We start from the raw sequence: 21,317 nt of genomic DNA, 5'->3' as shown, positions 1-21,317 counted from the left end.
CGCCGACTGATAGATAAGGCGTACCTATATTATACCGAGAGCGTGCCCGTAAATGGACGTGATCGTTTCGATAGCGTAAGGCTAAAAACACCCCGGCAAAACCCTACGGGCGCGACGATCGTATCACGTTCGATTTTATTGTTATTACGATTATTACAGGCGAAAGGACGGACGGCCGCCGAGGCGTCGCCGTCGACGTTTTGGAACGTCGTTACGACGTGAAATCGCCGTTTTTTTTATTATTTTTGGCGACGACGTCGGCGACCGACCTAAAACGAATAACCGTCGCGGTGAAAAATCGCGAAAACACAACGAACGTACAGTTGTAACACCCCGTGTGTACGTACCAGAATCGTAAGATTTGCAATGCCGTTTGAGAGTCGTTCGTGATGTGCGGACGACACAAACACACACAGGTCGTAGTAGGAAAACGCACCAGAAGTAGTAGAAGTAGCAACAGCAGCAGCAGTGGTAGCAGAGTGGTTTAATAATAGTGTGTGCAGTTATCGTGTCGGAAACGAGCGAAAACAACGGTATCGCGAAGGCGAAAAGAATAACGGACGACGACGATGACTGACGGTTATCGACGACAACTGCGACAAAAACGACGGCGAAATTGTCGCCAGGTCGAAGCGACGGGAAGACACAATGTTGACGATAAAATGCGTTGCACTGTGGCAGAGCGTAGTTGTACTGTCGTAGAGGTAGAAAAGCGAGAAAAATTAGGAAAAAAAAAAAAAAAAGCGCATATATAAATACCTGGCAGATGGACGTGTGTATATCGGTCGGTCGGCAGTACTGTTGTATGTACGCAGCGCGGTGAACAGGGGGTCCGCGCGGCACTCGACCCGTCGCCCGGCCACCATTGGCCGATTTTATATAGACCGCGGGACCCGGCCAATCCGACGGCGTTATTTCGAAATCCGTTGGGCCGCGCGCGAATAATTCATGAGCCAACACACACACACACACACACACACGCGCGCGCGCGCCGCACACGGCGTACACACACACACGGGCGTAGTACGCGCGGCGCACGCACACGCACGCACACCCGTGTAGCAGCAGCAGGCTCGCACGGCGCACAGCATAAAACATAATATACCTATATATATATATACATACAATATTATATTATATTATATTATAACGCTATATAGCGTCCGCGCGCTCGTGTGTGCGTGTGCGTTCAAGCATACGTATTATACGTATATACCGCGCGTGTGCATCACACACGACGGGTGCGCGTACACACACACACACACGCTCTCCAACGCGTATATCTTTTTTTTCTCTCTATAGTCATATTGTCCTTTTTTCCACCGTTTATAATGCCACTCTTCCAACCACCCCGACCTCCGCCCGTCCCGCGTTGTCGTTACCGCCGCCGCCGCCGCCGCCGTATAACGTATTACAACGTACGCGCGCACATACATAATATAATATATTATATACGACGTGTGTGTGTGTGTGTGCGAGGGCATTACACACATACACTCACGCGACAACACACGTTATAATATTACGTGTACGCATATTGTATAATATATATATATATTATATACGTATTGTGTGTGTACATACCCTTTCGGGCGAAATGCACGTAGCGCACACACGAAGTGTACGGCGCTCTCGTTTAGCCGCTTCATAATAATAATATAATATGAAATAATTTTAAATTACGTCGATGTAATAATACGACGTATTTATTATATCGAAAACGTCATTATTATATCGATATTCACCAAAAGCCGAACAGAGTACCTATCAATACGTATTTTATTATTATACTATATTGCACGAAAACTCCTGCATCCCTCGTTATCGCGAGACGCCCGGGGATTATTCTAAGGACTTTTACCTACCTACGCTCTGAAAAGTTTGTTTCCAGAAATGTATTTGGATTATAATACTAATCCCCCCTCCCTTCAAATAAAATATATAGATCGATCGATCGTCGAAATTTTAAGTAACGATCAAAGACTGTAGAAACTTACACGATTATTACTTATTAAAGGTTGGTTTTATAAATTATACAAATTTCGAATATTCAGCAGTAATTTAATCGTTCTACAAGGAAAATTATATTGATGTAAGGTGCCCATATTCATTAAGTCAACTGCTGAACTGCTCTTTTGATTTTTCCTACTGCCCGTTAGAATAATGCCTGGAGATACCCACAATAATATTATAAAATTAGATAGTCACCAGTTTTTCATTGATAATAATCAGATTATAATCGTTGTTCGTGCGACAAAACTCGTTAGACGATTTGAATTTAGGGCGATAATGGTTCCCGCGAAAAAAAACTGACAATACTTCCCCCTCTCCCCCGTCGTAATTTTATTATTTAACCGAATAATACCTACGTAAAAAATTGATCGTGGTAACTTTCAAAGCAATTGGCTAAAAATAATTATTCCGAGTTATTATAATATTATTTACAATCGATCAAAAATCGTATCTTATCTTATTTTTTTTTTTAACAAAGCGCCTCGGTTGATGTAGCAGCTTGCTGATGCACGTTTCACTGACTGATGAACTTTATTTCCATTTTTAAATGTATTATTATGACCTTATACTAAACGTCATCATAATGCTACGATATAAAAAACCCTTAAATAAAATGCATCGCATGAAAAATTCGCAGAGAACCAAATACCAATATTGTCCGTTAACCTAGATAATTGTGGAACTATTATCGTTCACGGATCCTACGGCAATTTATTATAAATATTAAAATCTAAAATAATATCTATTATAATATACACTTCGCCCTATTGGTTATATAGGTACCGTCAAAATACTCAAAATTCATTTGACAGGCGGACAGCTAATACACGTGATGGTCGTGACGTGTTTTAATGTGCACTTAAAAAATAATATTATCATATTATTATTCCTTTGAGCTTAATAAATAGGAACATATTAAAATACAACATAGACCGATACCATACTTCCGTCCATACACGAATGTCTAATACATTAATACAGCTGCAGCACTGCTATAGCATAAGCATGTGCACGAGGAAAAGCGCGCGTAAAGTCGTAACCGATCGCAAATTGCAATTTTTATTATTAACGCTCTTTTTTATAGTTATATAGGTATGTTTTTCTGATAAATTATTGAATTATCTAATAATAGGTTTCAAAAATAAATACAAAAAAAGAAACGAGTAAAACTAATTTATAATACTATGTGCATTAGATAACTGGTAAAATGCATCTATATTGTACATTTCAGTAATTACTTATTTGCTGACTGCATAAGTTCTATAAATTATCATATGATTATATGGCATAATAATATAATATACCTCCTATATTATTACACGTAATATGATATATGTATTAAATCTACAGAGTAAAAAATAAATAAATGGATGTATGTATAGAGAGATTAAATCATGCTTTCGAGTGCTATTCCAACTATACATTTCAAAAAAATAAAAAAATATTATGATGAAATATCATTATAAAGCATCCGCCTACTACCTGCCTAATGATTAATTAACAATATTGTTACTCAACTATATAATATTAAAATTTATAAAACAGTAAATGTTTAAATTGTAAACTGTAAACGGTGTGCAAAAAAATTGTTTTTAAAAAATATTATAAGTACCTACCTATGGATAACACTTGATTGTACCTACTACCTTGTGAATTGTGATACCTTCTTTGCATAGTTAAACCGTATACGTTATACACTTGCAGTTGCAGTAATGCAGTAATGCTCGCCAGCACACTGCACATTCTGCAATCTGCTATATGCATACAAATTTAATAATATTGTACATTATGTAGGATTATACATACGTATAACGTATTAATGCAAATATATATATGACTGTTGTAGTGTTGTACACAGTGTACACCTATAAACGTGGTTTTACAACATACAGAACTTAAATAAAAATGACTAATGAATAATTATATCTAGTGAAATATTACACGACTAAGCTAAAATGTTATTTATAGGTAATAGACCGATGTACATCCAAAGGGGGTTTAAGACTGGTCCCCTCTCGCCAAAAATTAATATTTCGTGATGTGTTTTTTGAAATAAAATTATTATTAAAAATTATTTGAAATTATTTACTTGTGTGTAAATGTGTAATAAACTACTGTAGTGAAAAAAAAGACTGAAGAACACTGGAAAATAGGAAAATTTATAAATCACTAGAAATCATTAATTAGAATAGTAGGTACCTATATTATATTTTTGTCACTGTGAACAAAAATCTTAATTCTTGAATGTGTACTTAGTACAGAATTATTGTCATCGCCGTAGGTACCTATAAATGTATAATAATATTATAATATCGTTGTCTTCTCATTTTGTCTTACTTTTTGAAAATTATGCATCTATGTTTAATCTAAATCCGGGATTATAAACATTAAATCAAATCGAACCTATATACAGAGATTCATTTTGGATTTTTATTGTCATATCAAGTTTAAATTGTTTAACTTATTATATTAAAATTAATTTTTATTTATGAATTATTAAATTGCAAATAAATTATAATAATTTCATGGTTATATTTTGTATAAATACCTATACAAACAGTCTTATGTTGTTGTTTAATTTGATAAATATTCCTATAATCCTATATCACGCACCTATATGGCTATATTATTAACTGAATTGATGTAAATATAAAATATGTCATGTTGGTTTACAAATGCAAAATAGTTTGTATTCTGCAATATAATTATAATTTCATCAAGTACCTATGTACCAAAGTACTAAATTGTAATTTAATAGACATGGTTTTTAATTGAATTGACTATATTATAATCTATACTTTTACCTATGTAAATATTTAAAATTTAAAACTGTATGTTGCTAATATCCATATAGGTACCTAAAATTACAATAAATATTTATGAACTTTAATTTAAGCACCTTCCCAATATCCCATGACCCATAGACTAAAATTACTTTTGAAATTTTTAGGTAACTAATTTTAAATAAATCTAGTATTCTTTCCTTCTTAAGTATACCTATGGTGACCAGATATAAAAATTAAAAAAAAGGCATTTAAATTTTAAAACTTAGCTTCAGGCTTCTTTTCTGTCAAAATTTCCCAATGCGTATAATATTATTCCACCCATTTTTTCCATAGATCATCTTCTATAAAAAATTGTTTAAATTGTTTTTTTTTTCTGATTACTCTATTTTTATTTTAATCAGGTACTATTAGCCAGTAGGTACCTACTTTAAAAACTAATTATTTGAAATTATAATGTCAACTTATTTTATGTGTAGATTTATGATAAAAATTCTTTAAATTTAATTTATTCTTTAAAGGTAAAAATTGTAAGTATAAAATTTGTACAAATAAGTACAAACATTTGTTAACATGTAGGAAATATATTAGCAGATAACAAATTAAATAAACTATGCTAACAACCAATTAGAATGCATTAGATTGAATCATAAAATATAAATTAATACAAAATTATAAAAATAATAAACATGTATTAGGCCATAATGTTTTCAAAAAAAAAAAAAGAGTACAATTGCACGTACTTAACACTATTGTTAAGGATACTAGGATATTCATCAAAAAATAGTATTGTCCAACGAAAAATAGTATGTCTAGTTACCATAAGTATACCTATATTGATGTATTTTGTTTACAATACCTATATAACACCATTAATACCCAAGTTTTACATATTATACTAATACACTATGATAGTAATATAATACAATTAGACATTAGTATCCAAAAAGTATGTAAACCCATTAAAATACACAAAGTAATAGGTGATGTATCATAAAAACAGACTTAGGTCCATAGTGTAAATACTATAGAGAAATAATTTTTATAGAGGCTAAAAATTAAAAAAAAATGTATTTAACTTTACCAATATAGGTAATATAATCTTACTATTCTAATAATAACTATTATATACAACATACTTCATAATATTGCTTAATTTTAAATACCTACATTACAATTTTAAGAAAATTAAAAATTACAATATTTTCTGTTAGTCGGTTGTATTTGTTTATAATTTATTATACCTAATATTAAATAAAAATTATTGTGTTTAATGATGTTATTATTATTTCATGGTGTAGAACTTAATCCCACATATGTTATACCTACCTTAATCCTAATTATCCTAATACTAATAATCTTGGTCATTAAAAAATTCTGAACATATGTCATATCCATAGTTTAATACAATTTTTAAATTTATCGCTAAATAATGTATTAAGTATGTTAAATTTTTAGTTTTTGAAGATCTTAATGAAATATTTAGGCATTTTATCCAAAAACATAACTAACAAAAACAATAAACCAATACATATTACATACAGACATGCAGTGCTTGGCTCAAAATCTAAAAATACATCATAGAAGTTAATTTTTGATAAATATGAAACAATTATTTGTTTTATAATATTTATTATTTGCATTATTCAATATTCAATGGCACGGAAATTAACGTATTTTAATAACATTGTACCTAATAAATATGTTAAGAAGTTTTTCTAAATACCTATAGTAATATATGAGTTTGTAATAAGTATAGGTAATAGGTTGTTAATAGATTTATTTTATATACATTATCACACACTTAAAATTACTTTAATAGGACATAGGTATCACTTAGTTGGGTTTTTTTCATAATAATACTTTAAATGTTTAAATAAGTACCTACATGGGTACCTAGGTACATGCTATCATGCTATCATATAGGTAGTTCTCCTCCAAAAATGGTGAAATTAAACAAATACCTTCACTCTTAGATAGAAAAAATGTCTTTCCCTTAATCTCAAAAAATTAGTCCTACCAACAGCGAAATACCACCGCTACCTAGGTTAGGTTAGACGGTCTAGAGTAAGTTAGACCAGCCACCAGCATCTTACTAGGTCATTTCATATACGCATTAGGTTTGATACATCACAAACTTAACGCTGAAAGGACGCTTCCGTCTCATCTTTACTCTATTAACCTCCAATTAGGTACTCTAAATTATCAACTAATCTAATAATAATAGGTATTTAAACTTTTCATTAAATAAATCAGAAACTATAGTATTTAACGTAGGGCCCTGTAAAAGTCTCGAACATAAATTAAAATCTAATGATTTAAAACTCTAACAAACGTCGTTTTCTATGTATCAAACCGCTTTATACATAACCTTCCTATACAATACAGTCCACGATTTAGCTATAGCGTATTACAAATGACTTAAACTTAAAGTACAAAATCATAGAAATTTCCTTAATGAAGGACTTATATCAACAAATATATCTATTACCTGATAACTAAAAAAAAAAAAGCTAAAAAGGCAGGGGTGCTTCCAAGTTCTCTTTAACTCTAAATAACACAATAATTAGGTACTTACTGTAGTCCACATCTCTTAAGTAATAATTACTAAAATCATATAAAAAATGCAGAAGTAAGTTCTTTCAACGGAAGGACTCTTTACTCAGTCACTCTTGTTATTTTATTATTTTTTTCCCTCATCCACCATCAAATTTACTTATAGTTTGACAGATTTGTGACAGATACAGATTGTGTAATATATAAAATAAATATTAAAACAGTAAAAAAAAGTAGGTACTTATTTATAAGTAATACTTATTATTAAAATACTTATAAATTATAAGTAATTTGTTGTCATTGTACAAAAGAGAGACAGGTGAATTTTTCGTTAGCCTAACTTCAATATTATAAAAAAAATCAACAATAGAACAACAAGAAATAAGTGGTTAGTAAATGAGTACTGCTTTGATCAGTTTAATTTACATTAGGATTAAGTGTTGCGTGGGCATTGTGATAATGTAACAGATGTGTTCAATTTTAATTGATATATCATTGTAATACTCTATATAAAAAATTATTTTGAGTAGAAACAGCCGATCAGCCTATATCACTAAGTATATTTCATGATATGATTTTGAATTTTGATACTGCAATTTAAGTCAAGTATTTTACTTTTAGTATTACAGTAAGATTATTTAATTTATGCTGAAAACATTGCATATTTTATTCTATTATTAATAATAAATTATTATAATATATATTTATACCATATTATATCATTATTATTAACTTTTGAGGTAACAATATGTCACTACCTTACCATAGAACATTAAGGTATTTTTACCTAGCAATAACACAAAAAAAATATTTTAATCCACTTATAAATCTAAATCCATTGAGAGAACAAAATTAAAATAAGATAGAAATTTTTTAGAAATTTAAATATTCAAATACTCATATAGTTATATAAAGTAGTACATTGATAAGTAAATTCATGTAACAAATTATATTACATAATTTAAATCATCTTTTCCCTTTTCGTTTATATAAATTGAATATTTTGAATACTTATTTATGAAGATTAATGCATGGACATTTGATATTTTTATTCTAACAAATTATATGATCCAAGATTAAACATGGCATTATTTAAGGTATAATATTACATTACATTTACAGCAATTCAAATTACTTATCAAATTAATGAATGATTAGTTATGATTTAAGATTATAATGTAAAATCAGAGGTTATATTAGTAGTTATAATTAATAAATAATAATAGTACATTTCATTTTTTTTATATAGCAAATTTCACAAACCATTGTTTTAAAATTTAAAATTATATTTTATATAGATATAAAAAACCTATTATATAATGCTATCATACAAATGTTATTACATTATTTATAACTTTAACAATTTCTAATATTTGGTGATATCATTGTAAATAATTTATCAATACCATTGACTAACAATTTTTTTTGTTGAAATTGTTGAATTTGTTTTTATAATCAATAATTGTAATGTCTTCCTTCAATTAAAATATCAATATGTTATAAGCTTTAAATGTACAATAAATAAAATGTTATTATTTACAAAAGAAAAGAATTTTTTTTTAAAATCAGAACTCAAAATGAGTACATTATTTATTAAGGTATATAATATAATCATATGGTTAAAATAAATGTTTTTAACACTACATTTTTAGAATAAGTAAATTAAAATATTAATTTAACATAAAACATACAACTTTAAATCACTAATTTGTAAAAAAATCAATATATTGTTTACTCTTAATCCTATAAATATCTTGTATACAATCTAAATAAATGTTAACTCTAATGATAAATTAATATACATTTTATGAAAGTAAAAATAAATATTGTATGAAAATATAATATTACTATGATGGTGTATCTGAATTATTATTTCCATTTTTTTGATCTAATTTATTACCATTTGTCTTTATTGTGTAAATGAAGAATGTAAGAGCTTCTTTTTCATTAACTGATATTGTTTTAAAGTGGTTTAATAGTGCCTAAAAAATAAAAATCATGATTAAAAAATTATTAATACATTTATCAATAATTAATAAAAATCATTAGATATACTAAATTAATACAGATAAATAATAACATATAATGTATATATTTTAAATTAATCAGTTACAGTACTTGTTTTTTATTATATATTTATACATTATGTAAATTACAATTTATTTTTATCTAACAAATCTTAATCCACAAAATTTTTACTTTTCAAGTTATCTTTCATACTAAAGATTATAACTTAAATGTTTAATAATATATTTTTCATAGATAAGAAACATATATTTTGTTGACATAGTATGTTAACTAAGTAAATTAAAAATAATGAAACATATTGAGCACAGTTAATATATCTTGAAAAATTACCTCTGCCATTTGAGCTTTATTCATACTAGGTTTTGTTGCTACTTTAAAATGTCTTTTATAACGTCTAAGGGTATTCATTTGTAATTGTGAAAAGTCTACTTCTGGTGTTTCATCTTGACTAGATGGTTTCAACGTTCTAGCACTTTGAATCATATTCTTGTGATGATCACAAATATAGATGTGTCTCGCCTAAAAATATATTTTATTCAATTAGAAAACAATATAACCAACAGTATACATCAAAATAATAACAACATAACATACAACAGCGTCCAAATGTAATTTAAGTTGTCTGACGGTATTGCGAATTTTTTTACTATAAGAAGCGTTTCCAGCCTGTCTTTGACACCGAAATCCGTCTTCTTGTAAACAGCAAATTTTATCAAGAGGACCACGTGAATCTTCTTCACCAGTACTAAAACCGTTTTGGTTCATTTCCTAAAAATGATTATTGAATAAAAAAAACAAATTTATATAATTAATTGTAAACTAGAAAAAAAAATATGTTATAAAAACTAATTTGTAAAGAAAATAATAAATAGGTATACATAAGTAGTCAAAAATAAAACTATAAATCTCAAATAGATAATATGATTTTTTTCTTAGTTAGCCAGATTTCATTTTAAATTTTGTATTTGATTTATACTGTAAATTAGATATTAATTTTTGAAATAGTTAACATATTATATTGGTTATTATTTGTAGTATATTTTGTATTATTGTTATATTACAATTTAAAACTATTCAATATATTTCAAATATAAATAATAATATAATAAATTACAGATGTAATTATATAATATGTATTATGTTTTATATGATAAATGGTTTTATAATTAGTTATTGAATTTCTTGTTATTAGTAGGAGCCCATCTTCACTGTAATTACAACAATGTTTAAATTTTACCATATACCTAAGATATTTTTTTATTAACTAAAAAATGTGAATGCTATTTTTCATAATAGATAAGTAATCATTCAATAATGCATAATAACATAGAAATATTTAATTTTGTATTTATTCAAATACTTAAGTAAGCAGTAATCAGTCATAATATTTAAACACGTTTAAACATCTAAATTAAGAGTTACATATCTTACCTGCAATTATATGAATAATTAAATACAAACCAAATAAAACAAGCCAAATTGTAGTGTTAAAATTACATTTGCTTAACAAAAGAAATGCATTGAAAAATATTGATTTTCACACTTAATCAAAAAACTGATTCTTCTTACAATGTAATGAGTTAATTATAGAAAATGTACATCAACTATGATTTCGGATTTTACTACAATAAATGCATAAAATAAGAAACATAACAGACTACAGAGCAAAATAACAAAACAACTTTTTATAATATGATTATGATTAACTGAATTGTTGTATGATAGTATGATACTGTCCGTTTGTTTACGATTGTGATTGGAACTACAATCACAGAATAGAATAATGCTACAATAGAAATGATAAGAAACCATTGATAAGAAAAATAAATAACAACAATGAAATATTATGAAAAAGGTTTATAACTTATTAGTGACATAATTGGGTGCGTTCGAAAACTCAACTATAGACTCTAGTTGTAACTCTATAGAGTAGTGAATAAAGTATAATATAATTATTATTATTTATTAATGTATAGTATTTATTCAATATTTTTGATACAAAATACACTTATAAAAAAGGTACATGCCAGATACTTATCAAACTCAAACCTTAGTCTCTCACATGTTTGTAATTTTTTTCCTTGAAAATATCGATTGAATCAGGGGCTAAAATAATGTTTCCCCTAACGGCTAACACATTGTCAAAGCCCAAAGGTATAACAGTTAAATTAATAAATGTGTACCCTGAAATCAGATGTATTTTAGGTCCTGGATTGAATATTAAATGTATTCTTTTAGTTCTTTAACTATGCGATACCTTGAGTTTTGTCTACTAGTTTATAATCTGTTTATTTCAACAACAAACTATATTTATGAATTTTAATTTTTATATCAACATTCTTTGATATCGTGTATGTATCACACGTGATAATTTCATCTCAGAGCTAATAGTTTTAACATACAAAAATCACTTAGAATTAAAAATGTTTAATACAACATACAAAGAAAATTATTATTAAAAGTCAAAGAAGTCGGTAAGTATAAAATATATTTAAACAATGTTAGACTGTAATATAGTTCATTATAATATTTTTAATACTAAAGAATATAAATTGGTAACAAAATACAATTTAAAATAATAATATCACAGACAAAAAGTAAAGAATACAACAATGTATGATACAAATGTCAAGTATTAATGCCTTATAGATCAATTGATGTTTGTATATTTTGTAGTATAAAACAATTATTTACTTTTAAGTTAAAATGTATATAATACGAAATAAATTTAAATGTGAATTGTTTTAGTCTATGTTTTGTATTGCAGATAAGCCGACATAATTCAACATTTAGATATATAAGTATTAAGTTTAAAAAATAGATACATTGTTTATATTTATACTAAGGTATATTCTATTAACATGACACAATGTAATGTTAATAAGTTAGACACTTTTTAATATAATTTTCTATGATTCAATTTTTTGCATTATTTGTTATTATTAGTTTATTTTTACAATGGTACTAAATCATAATTTATCAATGATGTTATTTTATTTTAAGTAGGTATTTATAATGTTAAATTTGTAACATAATTATGAGCAACATGATATTACATTATAATACTTTACATTATATAAAACTAAAAAATTTTACATTTTCTTATTTAAAATAAAAAATAAAATAAGTATTAATATGTAAATAATTTGTTCAAATAATTTGTTACGGAAATCTTAAATATTTATTGTTCTCTAATATATTAATGACCAGTTAGTTGATTTGGAGTTAACATTTTCTATTATCCATTTTTGATCATCAATATTTTGTTTGCATTGAGTTACATAAACTTTTCTGGTACTAATGTCATGTTCCATACATCTAGGATTTTTTCCTTGGACAAGTTTCATCTTACTCTAAAATATTATTTGCCAATTAATTACAAACAATTTTTACTACTAAATCAAATAATATACATGATCATAATGCCACAATTGATTTCCTCCACCATTATGGCATCCATATAAGCTAATTTTTGCTTTGAATGACGAGTCACTAATATCCAAACACATATTATTCCTTGTTTTAATATCATTCCGCCAACTCAATATAAATTTCTAAAATAGTTAAAATGTTTAAAATTTATTATTATTAATTACTAAATTTTCTTATTATTACTTGATTTTCATTATCATTGTCAGTACATTCTTTTAAATTGAGCAAGTTTTCTGATGTAGCATCTAAACATAGTTCTGGTGCAGTAAAAGTTCTTATCTAAAACAAAAAAAATAAACAAAGTTGATAAAAGTAAGCCTGAAATGAGCAAATAATATTGTCAATTGCAACTAAAACTCATATTTCCTAGGATACTCTATCATGTAAGCACAATAATTTAATAGTATTACAATTATGAATTAATACAAAAAATTATTGTTTTTTGCTTCCAAATATGAATGAATCTAAATCTTTTTTACTGTATAAAAATAGTTTACAGTTAGATAATAAATAATAAATAATTTATTACTTTTGTCTAAAATATTTTGGGTTTATGTAAAATTATTTATACCTTTCCTTTAAACGCATCTGGTGGTTCGATAGGTGGATATTTTTCAACTAAATCAAATGCTACTTCATGCATGTACCATTTAAATGATTTGCAATTAAGATTTCTTCTTATATTTTTTTGCTTAGTTATATCTCCTGTATCAATTTTCCTGTAGTGTGGTCTACGCAGATACAAATATTCAGCATACTCATCCATCCATACTTCTGCTACACGGCGATAATTCTAAAATAATGTATATAAAACATTGTGAAATACATGGTAATTGTTTACATAGTGTTATTGATATTAATAACATATTTATTTTTCCTTTAGTCAGATTTTAAAACAATCAAATTTATTGATCTATAAAGTATCAATTTTAGTTTAGTACATCAATAATTAATAAATCGTATAATTATCAATGTACTGATAAAATCATGAAAAAAATTTTTCATACAATTAAAAATGTTGATAAGTCTTAAATTAAATAAGATAGAAATTCACCTTTCCAACAAAATCACCAATGCCAGGATTAGGAAACGGTGCAAATTTTCTATAGATATGGCCTACCCTTGAACAAGGTGCATCTAAAATAGTACCACCACATTGCCATATTTTAAATGATAATTCATATTGTTCTCCACCCCATATATCGAGACCAGGATCATAACCTCCAAGTTCCCAAAACCATTTAGCTGATATAGCAAATAAACCACCTGCCATTACAGGGCTCCTAAAAAAAAAAAAAATATTAAAATATATTATATAATTATAACAAAACCTTAACATAAACGGGACAGACTATACTAAATATACAAGTGTTACTTTATAGTTTATATTTAAAAGTAAACCATTAAAACAACAACAACAAAAAAAAAAAAAAAAAACAATAATCTGCTCTAATTTATGTAGATAATATTCAATCTAAAACTAAGTTTGTCATTAATTTTTAAATATTTAATTTAAATTATACTAATTGATAATTCATCAATCATGCTTATGGACATTTTTACATTTTTTTTCTTAAATTTTAATCAAATTATGATTTTGGAATTTTTATAAATACTTTAATAAGTTAGATACAAAAATCTGAATTTTAAAATTCAGTTAAAAATCTTTAGCAAAAATTGATTAAAAAAATTTGAAACACATAAATTAAAATGAAAATGTGTAGTTTCTGTCTTCTGAGTTATTAAACTCAAGAATAATACTTAAAAATTATTATGCATAAAATACATTATGAATATTAATCAATTACTATGACTTAAATCATCATTCTTAGTCTTATAAATCAAAAATTGTACATTCAATTTTTTTAAAAAAAAAATTTCTAACTTAAGAATTTACAATATACAGCTATTCCAATTTAAAATTGTTTAAAACAGTTGTTTATTATTAAAAGTAGACATTACCGAAATGGTTTGGTAGGATACAATAAATCTTCAGGCAAAAGTGGCAATCTTTTATAAAAAAATTCCCAATCAAAAGCACCTCTTGCGCCTTCATCTTGTGCTCGATATTCAAAGGTTTCAAAAGCAATGACATCAATAAATGGACACACACATGTTCGATAATCTTCAGTGATAGGTTCTACAAATTAAATTATATTTATTATTATATTTAATACTATAAAATGTATGATATACATAAGAAATATCATACCTAAAAGGGGTGGTAACCAGTTAACATTTGCTTCTGTATGTGAATCTAAAAATATTAAAATTTCACTGGTGGCCTTTCTAGCACCAGCTAAACGAGCTCTAATTAAACCTTGTCTTTTTTTCAAGCGTATGATTTGAACAATATGACCTAAATTATTTGATATAAAATGATCTAATGGTTTCTTTAAACTAGCTAAAAAAAAAATAAAAAAAATATTTTATTCATATTATTTTTACTCAAAAATTAATTCATTCATATAAATTATCAAGAATGTTAACTATTGTTATTTATACATTCATTATATCAATAAGTTAAAAATTTAATATTGGTGATAAAAAAATAAAACAAATATAATATAAGGTACCTTTAGTACTCGAATCGTCCACTAAAATTATTTCCTTAAGTAAACTTTTAGGAGAACGGTTTAAGACACTATACACAGTTCTAAGAAGTGTTGAGAAATGTTCATTATGAAAAGGAACAACTATACTAACTGTAGGTAATTTACTATTGTATTTTTTAAAACGACACCTGTAAATTAATAAAAATAAAGAAAATATTACAATATTTAATAAAATATTAAATACATGACATGAGTAGTAGCACTCAGATAAGTTAAAAGAAATGCATACACTCATGAGATGGATGGATACAAATAACTAATGTTACATGAAAGTTTAATATGTATATTATAATAATTCAATGTTGTGGATTACCCATAACCCATGTGAATAGAAATACCGTCAAGAACAGAGAAAATATTTTTTTAAATATCAAAAATAAGGTTGGATGGTAATATTTTTGATAACTGCATGCACTCTTAAAATTCCTCTGTGCGCTACTAGACATGAGTATATGAAATATTTAGGCTATAGTAATAAATTACAATTTGTGTCGTATGTCTGGTATTGAGCGATTAACAGATATACTGTCACTTAACAGGGCATTAAATCCATTTACTTTATATAATTCATCATATTTATGCTGATTGAGTGATGATAATGTAGCACTAACTCCTTGTTCACCAATACCTAAATATAATAAAATTTACTTACATCAATACAGTAGGTACAATAAAATAAAATGTATTCCTCTAATAAATATATTACCGATTCGTTGTTTCTCTCTATTAGCAAATTCCCAATCATGCCAGTCAATCTTATTATCATAATTGTCATTTATATATAACTGTTTGTCAGCAATATCCATCTTCTCACGCATAGATTTATTATTTCCATATCGATTAAATTGAGTAGACAATTTAAAAATTATAGTTGTCACGAGTGCAGTGATCACAATGAAAAGTAAATACTTCAGTATACTTTTAAGATTTCGTTTCATTTTGACTTAAGATATGGAAAATAACCAGTCATAATAATAACAAATATTTTATACCTACCTATATTAAAATACTTGATTACAAGCGTCAAGCAATGTAGGTTTACCTAACACAAACTAAATAGGCAACGTTTCGTTCCCATAGCGATTATAACGTTATGAAGTATAGTAGTGGAATTGAAATATCGTCATAAATGAATAATGACTAATGACGGATGGCGGTGACGAAAGATAAGTAGAGAAGTGCATTTTGAAAAAAGATACAATATAGTACGACGATAGGTGTATTATAATAAACAATAATATAGCGTACAGACACTACAGACACAGCGGACGAGGCGTAGCTGGTTCGACTTCGACAAGCCGCCCGGCCAACGTGCACCGACAGTAGTTTATGTTTATCATATTATTGGTTTTTATCATGACAAACCATGACATTATGACAAAACTACTGAGAAAGATAAGAATATAATATAAGTATCAAGTAATGCACTAAATAGTAATGAGCAGAATTTATATATATTAGTTATTATAATAAATATTAATATAATAATTTAAGTAGGTATTACAAATAACAATCAGTGGCGCCGAACTTGTAACCCAGAGGGTAACCGCCCCCCTCCCTTTTCGGTATGTGATGATCCACGTGTACTGTTATTTATAAAATATGTACCACGGCTATAGATATCTATAATAGCCGTGAAATTTATACCCATGTAATATAACTTTTTTTTTTTATAAAGAGTATTGATAATGAAAATAATCTGACATAGTAATATTATGCAACGGCGAAATATTGGAATTAGTTTTTTAAAAATTCGATAAGCGCTCGGCATAGCGCTTCAACCGGCATATAAAACGTGGCCCTTCTACCGCGACTGGTTATTACTATAATAATGATACGGGCTAGGCAAATCTAAAATACGACCGATTCTTTAAAAAAATCGCCTAGGATTAACTAGGTATACGAAGACAAATTAATTAAAATTCTTAAGAAGAAACTTGATAAACTATAAAGTGAATACTCAAATGAGAATTAATAAATAATATTTGTAATTTTTATGTATAAGTCGCTTTGTCATATAACTCGATAAATGTTGAACATTTTATTTCTTCATTTATGGCCGGGCATCGGGAAGGCATATTCCCTAGCTTGTCTTGATCGCACTCCACTATAATTTGTATCCAAAAATCTATTTACTTATGTAATAATGTATAATTGTGTTTACCATTAATAGGCCATAAGGATTAAGGATATAAACAATATCGTAAGGGATAAATAATTGGGTGACGCATTACGCAACATATTACAGACCACAGTTACCTATAGGATCAAATCATGGTCAATAGTCATATATTATATGAAGTGTTAAATAGTTGTACACTAATATACTATTATACTATTTGGACCAATTGAAATTAGTACTTCAATTATTCAAGATTTAATATACCGTTAATTTATGGTACCTACTACCTACTATTGTAGTATTATAGATATCATTTCAAGAAAATATTAGGAAAATTAGACTTCAGCCGCCCTCCAAAAAAAAATTAGCTATATTTGTTTTCGCACCTATAAGTTATCAACTTACCTACTATTGTTTATCTACAATTAACTATTTTATATTTACCTACAAATTAAAATTATACATTAACCTAGATGAATTTTCTATTTTTTTTTTATTGAGTTGATGACTAGGTATATATAATATAATAATATGTTCATGCTATCATATATTCGTGGAAATTTGGTAATAAATGTAGATAGTTAGTATTATTTTCCTAGTATTACACTTCATTGACTTTAAATGTAGACAATGTAGTAACTTTTTATCTACACCTTAGTATATAGTACAAAATAAATAGTAGCGTTCAATGTAAATTGTGACACATTTTGATAAGATGAATTAATGTGTTTACACTTCAATCATTGAATAATACTTATAGTCTATACTAAATCTATCGCTGTGCTTCCGACTTCAAAAGAATATAAGCGAATATGTCTGTCGTTTTACGACAATAGTAATTGTTATCACGATTCAAGATAGACACCGATGCCCGCAACCTATGAAAAACAAGAATATTTACCCAATATTTTTATGTAATTCAAATAAGAATAGGTAACCGTATATAAGTAAAGATTATAGTGAACTGTGCACCTAAACAACCTTACTAAATATTTATATATAATATATTAGGCATTTTCTATATCTTTCAAAATATTTTGTCTATTTTTTTAAAAACTATTTATGGAATATATTGTTACTATAGTTCAAAAACTTTAAAATCCATTTACTATTTACTAAGGTCATAACCTATATATGGTTATACAGAGTGTAACTCGTCTATTTGCCATTATTACATTTGTCAAATAGATAGGATCTTTTATACAGGAAATATTATAGAGGAAAAATTATATTGATGTTGTTAGTTTAAATTAGTATAAAAAATGAATACCTATGTTAATTTAATAATTTTTATTTTTAATCGGTGGATAATAGAAATAATAATAAAAATAATAGTTGTTTTACAAATTTTAACTGTTTAAATAGGGATTAATTCTTTATAATATTAAACACGTTGTAGTTCTTACCTTTTAATGATTTTAACACACAAACACAACTTTCAGTATTTTTAAAAAAAATGTTATTCATATATTGAGTTGATTATTACGGACTAAATAAAATCGACATGAATAAGCCATTTCCACGAAACATTGAACGGTATCGTAGTATTTAGCCTTAACTCCACTGGGTACGTACAATAACGTTTTAATATTTTTTATGTTCAGGTTATATAATACCTATTAAATATTACATTATTTCAATTACTGAAACTAAAAATACAAAAACGTAAAATTACTTTTTTTAAATATCAACGCTATATTATTACACATTAATGTTATACCACGTTAAAAATATATATTATATATGTAGGTACCTATCTATACTTTTAAACTTTTATAAGTTTAAGTGATTATAACGTGCCCTTAAACCCAAAAGATGGCATTATATATGTACACGTTATTATTATTACTACACGTGCGTGGTTGTTCATAGAGTTATTGATTAATGAATATAGTATAATATTATATTAAAATATAAATTTAAAAAGACCATCTGAAAGTTTAAAATAGGTACAATGTACGAATCAAAACACTTGAAATCTTCGTTCAATTATTATAATAGTAAATAGATACTATTCGGTAAATAATTATGACAATGTTTCGAAAAATAAACGGTGCCACGGAATTCTAATGTCAGCTGATTAGAATCAATGAACGGTTATATTATGCTGGCCAATAATAATATAAACGACGCTGTATCCGTTGTCCGGGAGATTTTCCACGGCGTCGGACGATCGAGTTAAATCGCAATCATAAATTACTCGAGAAGTTTACACGTAAATTCTGCACAGAAAAAATAAAAACGAATTTAAAATGGAATGTACTACAGATATGGTTAACGAAAAAAATATAACAACATTTATTAATGATCTGCTAAACAACAAAATAGAAACTGTCATTGAAACAGCAAGCAAAGAAAAGACCGCTATTGAGGAATATACCGTAATTGATAATGACCCCGCGATCATAGAAGACACCGCGATCGTAGAAGACATTGCGATCGTGGAAGAAATCGCAATCGAAAAGGAGACCGAAATCGATAGCGCAGTCAAAGAAATAGAAAAATTAATTCCGTCAGCGTGCCGATTGTCGCCTGACGACGGAGACGTACCAGAAGAATTGACAGCGCCAATCCTCATTGTCGATGATAACAACACCGAAAAGACGTCTGGAGCCGTCGACGAAAACGAACAGAAAGGCGACTGCACAACAGCTGTGACAGACTTACAACCAGCCAAGGATGCTGAAATAACATTAAATACATTTCGCCAGCAGGTAGGCTGACTAGAACCAAAAGTGATGACCCAGCGAGAATTTACTCGCTGGCAACGAAGTAGCGTCTTGCCGCGGTATGGTGGAACGTGAAGAGGTTTTTGTTATGCGGATATTACGTACCGCGAGAAGAAGAATAAGATTCGCCGATCCTCCGACAACTCACTACCTCCCCCTTTGGCTGAAGACTTCGGGCAGAACGACGGCGACCCCGAAGAGGATATTACGTATATAGTAGAAAGAGCATTATTATTGATATTATACTTATATTTTGTTTTGCTTTTTAAGCCACTTTGGCGATTTTTTTACCTACACAATAAAATATATTGTTTCTTTTTGTTCCAAATCCATGTTTTTCGTCATAATAAAATTTAAAAATATTATGTATATTATATAAAAATTATAATGAAATAAAATGTTTTGATAAAAAAAAATGTATTATTTTTTTACTATAAATTTAACAAGTTTAATTTTTACGTACATTCGTTATTACTTATTAGTTATTACTGATATTAATGAACGATATAATATGTTTCTTTGCCAAATTGTATTATTTATAAAATTAATTTAATAAGTATTGAGTATATTAATAGTAAAAATTATTATTTTGTTATACTAAATATTAATCTAAACTAACTTTACTTATGATTGGGAGTAATATTTTTTTTAATTATCCTAGTCTATTTAATTTGATAGTACTATAAAGATATTAAAAAAATTATCAGTAAATAATGCGATTTGAAAAATTTTAAATGAATATGTTGATTTTATTTCAACTCATATAAATAAGTTGTTACATTTTAAATGAAATGCTATTATTGAAAATGTAATAGAAACAGTAATATTATCGAATTTTCATATTTAGTATTTACTTATAGAACACCTCATGTAAGCTTAATGGCTATTTAAATTTTATTATAATTTATAATAGTGTACATATAATTTAAAGTAAAATTACTATATATTTAATTATTTATTCCTGTCACTGTCTGAGTTTTGTTGGAGGTGGTTAACTAGATTTTGAAGTAATTATTTGAAACTACTTCAAAATCATACC

The 21,317-nt window shown here is 27.2% G+C and overlaps 2 protein-coding genes across 3 annotated transcripts; both read right to left on the bottom strand.

Moving 5' to 3' along the window:
* Positions 1–8,915: 8,915 nt before the first annotated feature.
* LOC114122412 (histone deacetylase complex subunit SAP30 homolog) lies at positions 8,916–11,067 on the bottom strand. 2 transcript variants are annotated; one of them, XM_027985068.2, is made up of 4 exons: positions 10,842–11,067; positions 9,975–10,148; positions 9,711–9,899; positions 8,916–9,334 (listed from the first exon to the last, which is right to left on the bottom strand). In XM_027985068.2, exons 2-4 carry the CDS (start codon positions 10,143–10,145, stop codon positions 9,200–9,202), a joined length of 495 nt encoding a protein of 164 aa, XP_027840869.1. In that variant the 5' UTR covers positions 10,146–10,148; positions 10,842–11,067; the 3' UTR covers positions 8,916–9,199. The 2 variants fall into 2 exon arrangements, with proteins under 2 accessions (XP_027840869.1, XP_027840868.1); XM_027985067.2 differs by having other exon boundaries at positions 10,812–11,066.
* Positions 11,068–11,850: 783 nt separating this feature from the next.
* LOC114122415 (N-acetylgalactosaminyltransferase 6) lies at positions 11,851–16,972 on the bottom strand. The gene is made up of 10 exons (XM_027985070.2): positions 16,134–16,972; positions 15,911–16,055; positions 15,389–15,555; positions 15,025–15,216; positions 14,775–14,952; positions 13,867–14,095; positions 13,384–13,605; positions 12,996–13,091; positions 12,794–12,934; positions 11,851–12,733 (listed from the first exon to the last, which is right to left on the bottom strand). The coding sequence occupies exons 1-10, from the start codon at positions 16,363–16,365 to the stop codon at positions 12,572–12,574; spliced, it is 1,764 nt and encodes a 587-aa protein (XP_027840871.2). The 5' UTR covers positions 16,366–16,972; the 3' UTR covers positions 11,851–12,571.
* Between the last annotated feature and the right edge of the window lie 4,345 nt (positions 16,973–21,317).

This window comes from Aphis gossypii, chromosome 2, assembly GCF_020184175.1.
Source record: "Aphis gossypii isolate Hap1 chromosome 2, ASM2018417v2, whole genome shotgun sequence".
Classification (NCBI taxonomy): Eukaryota; Metazoa; Arthropoda; class Insecta; order Hemiptera; family Aphididae; genus Aphis; species Aphis gossypii.
The sequence above is the reverse complement of the archived record's forward strand: the minus strand, read 5'-3'. Positions and strand labels throughout refer to the sequence as shown.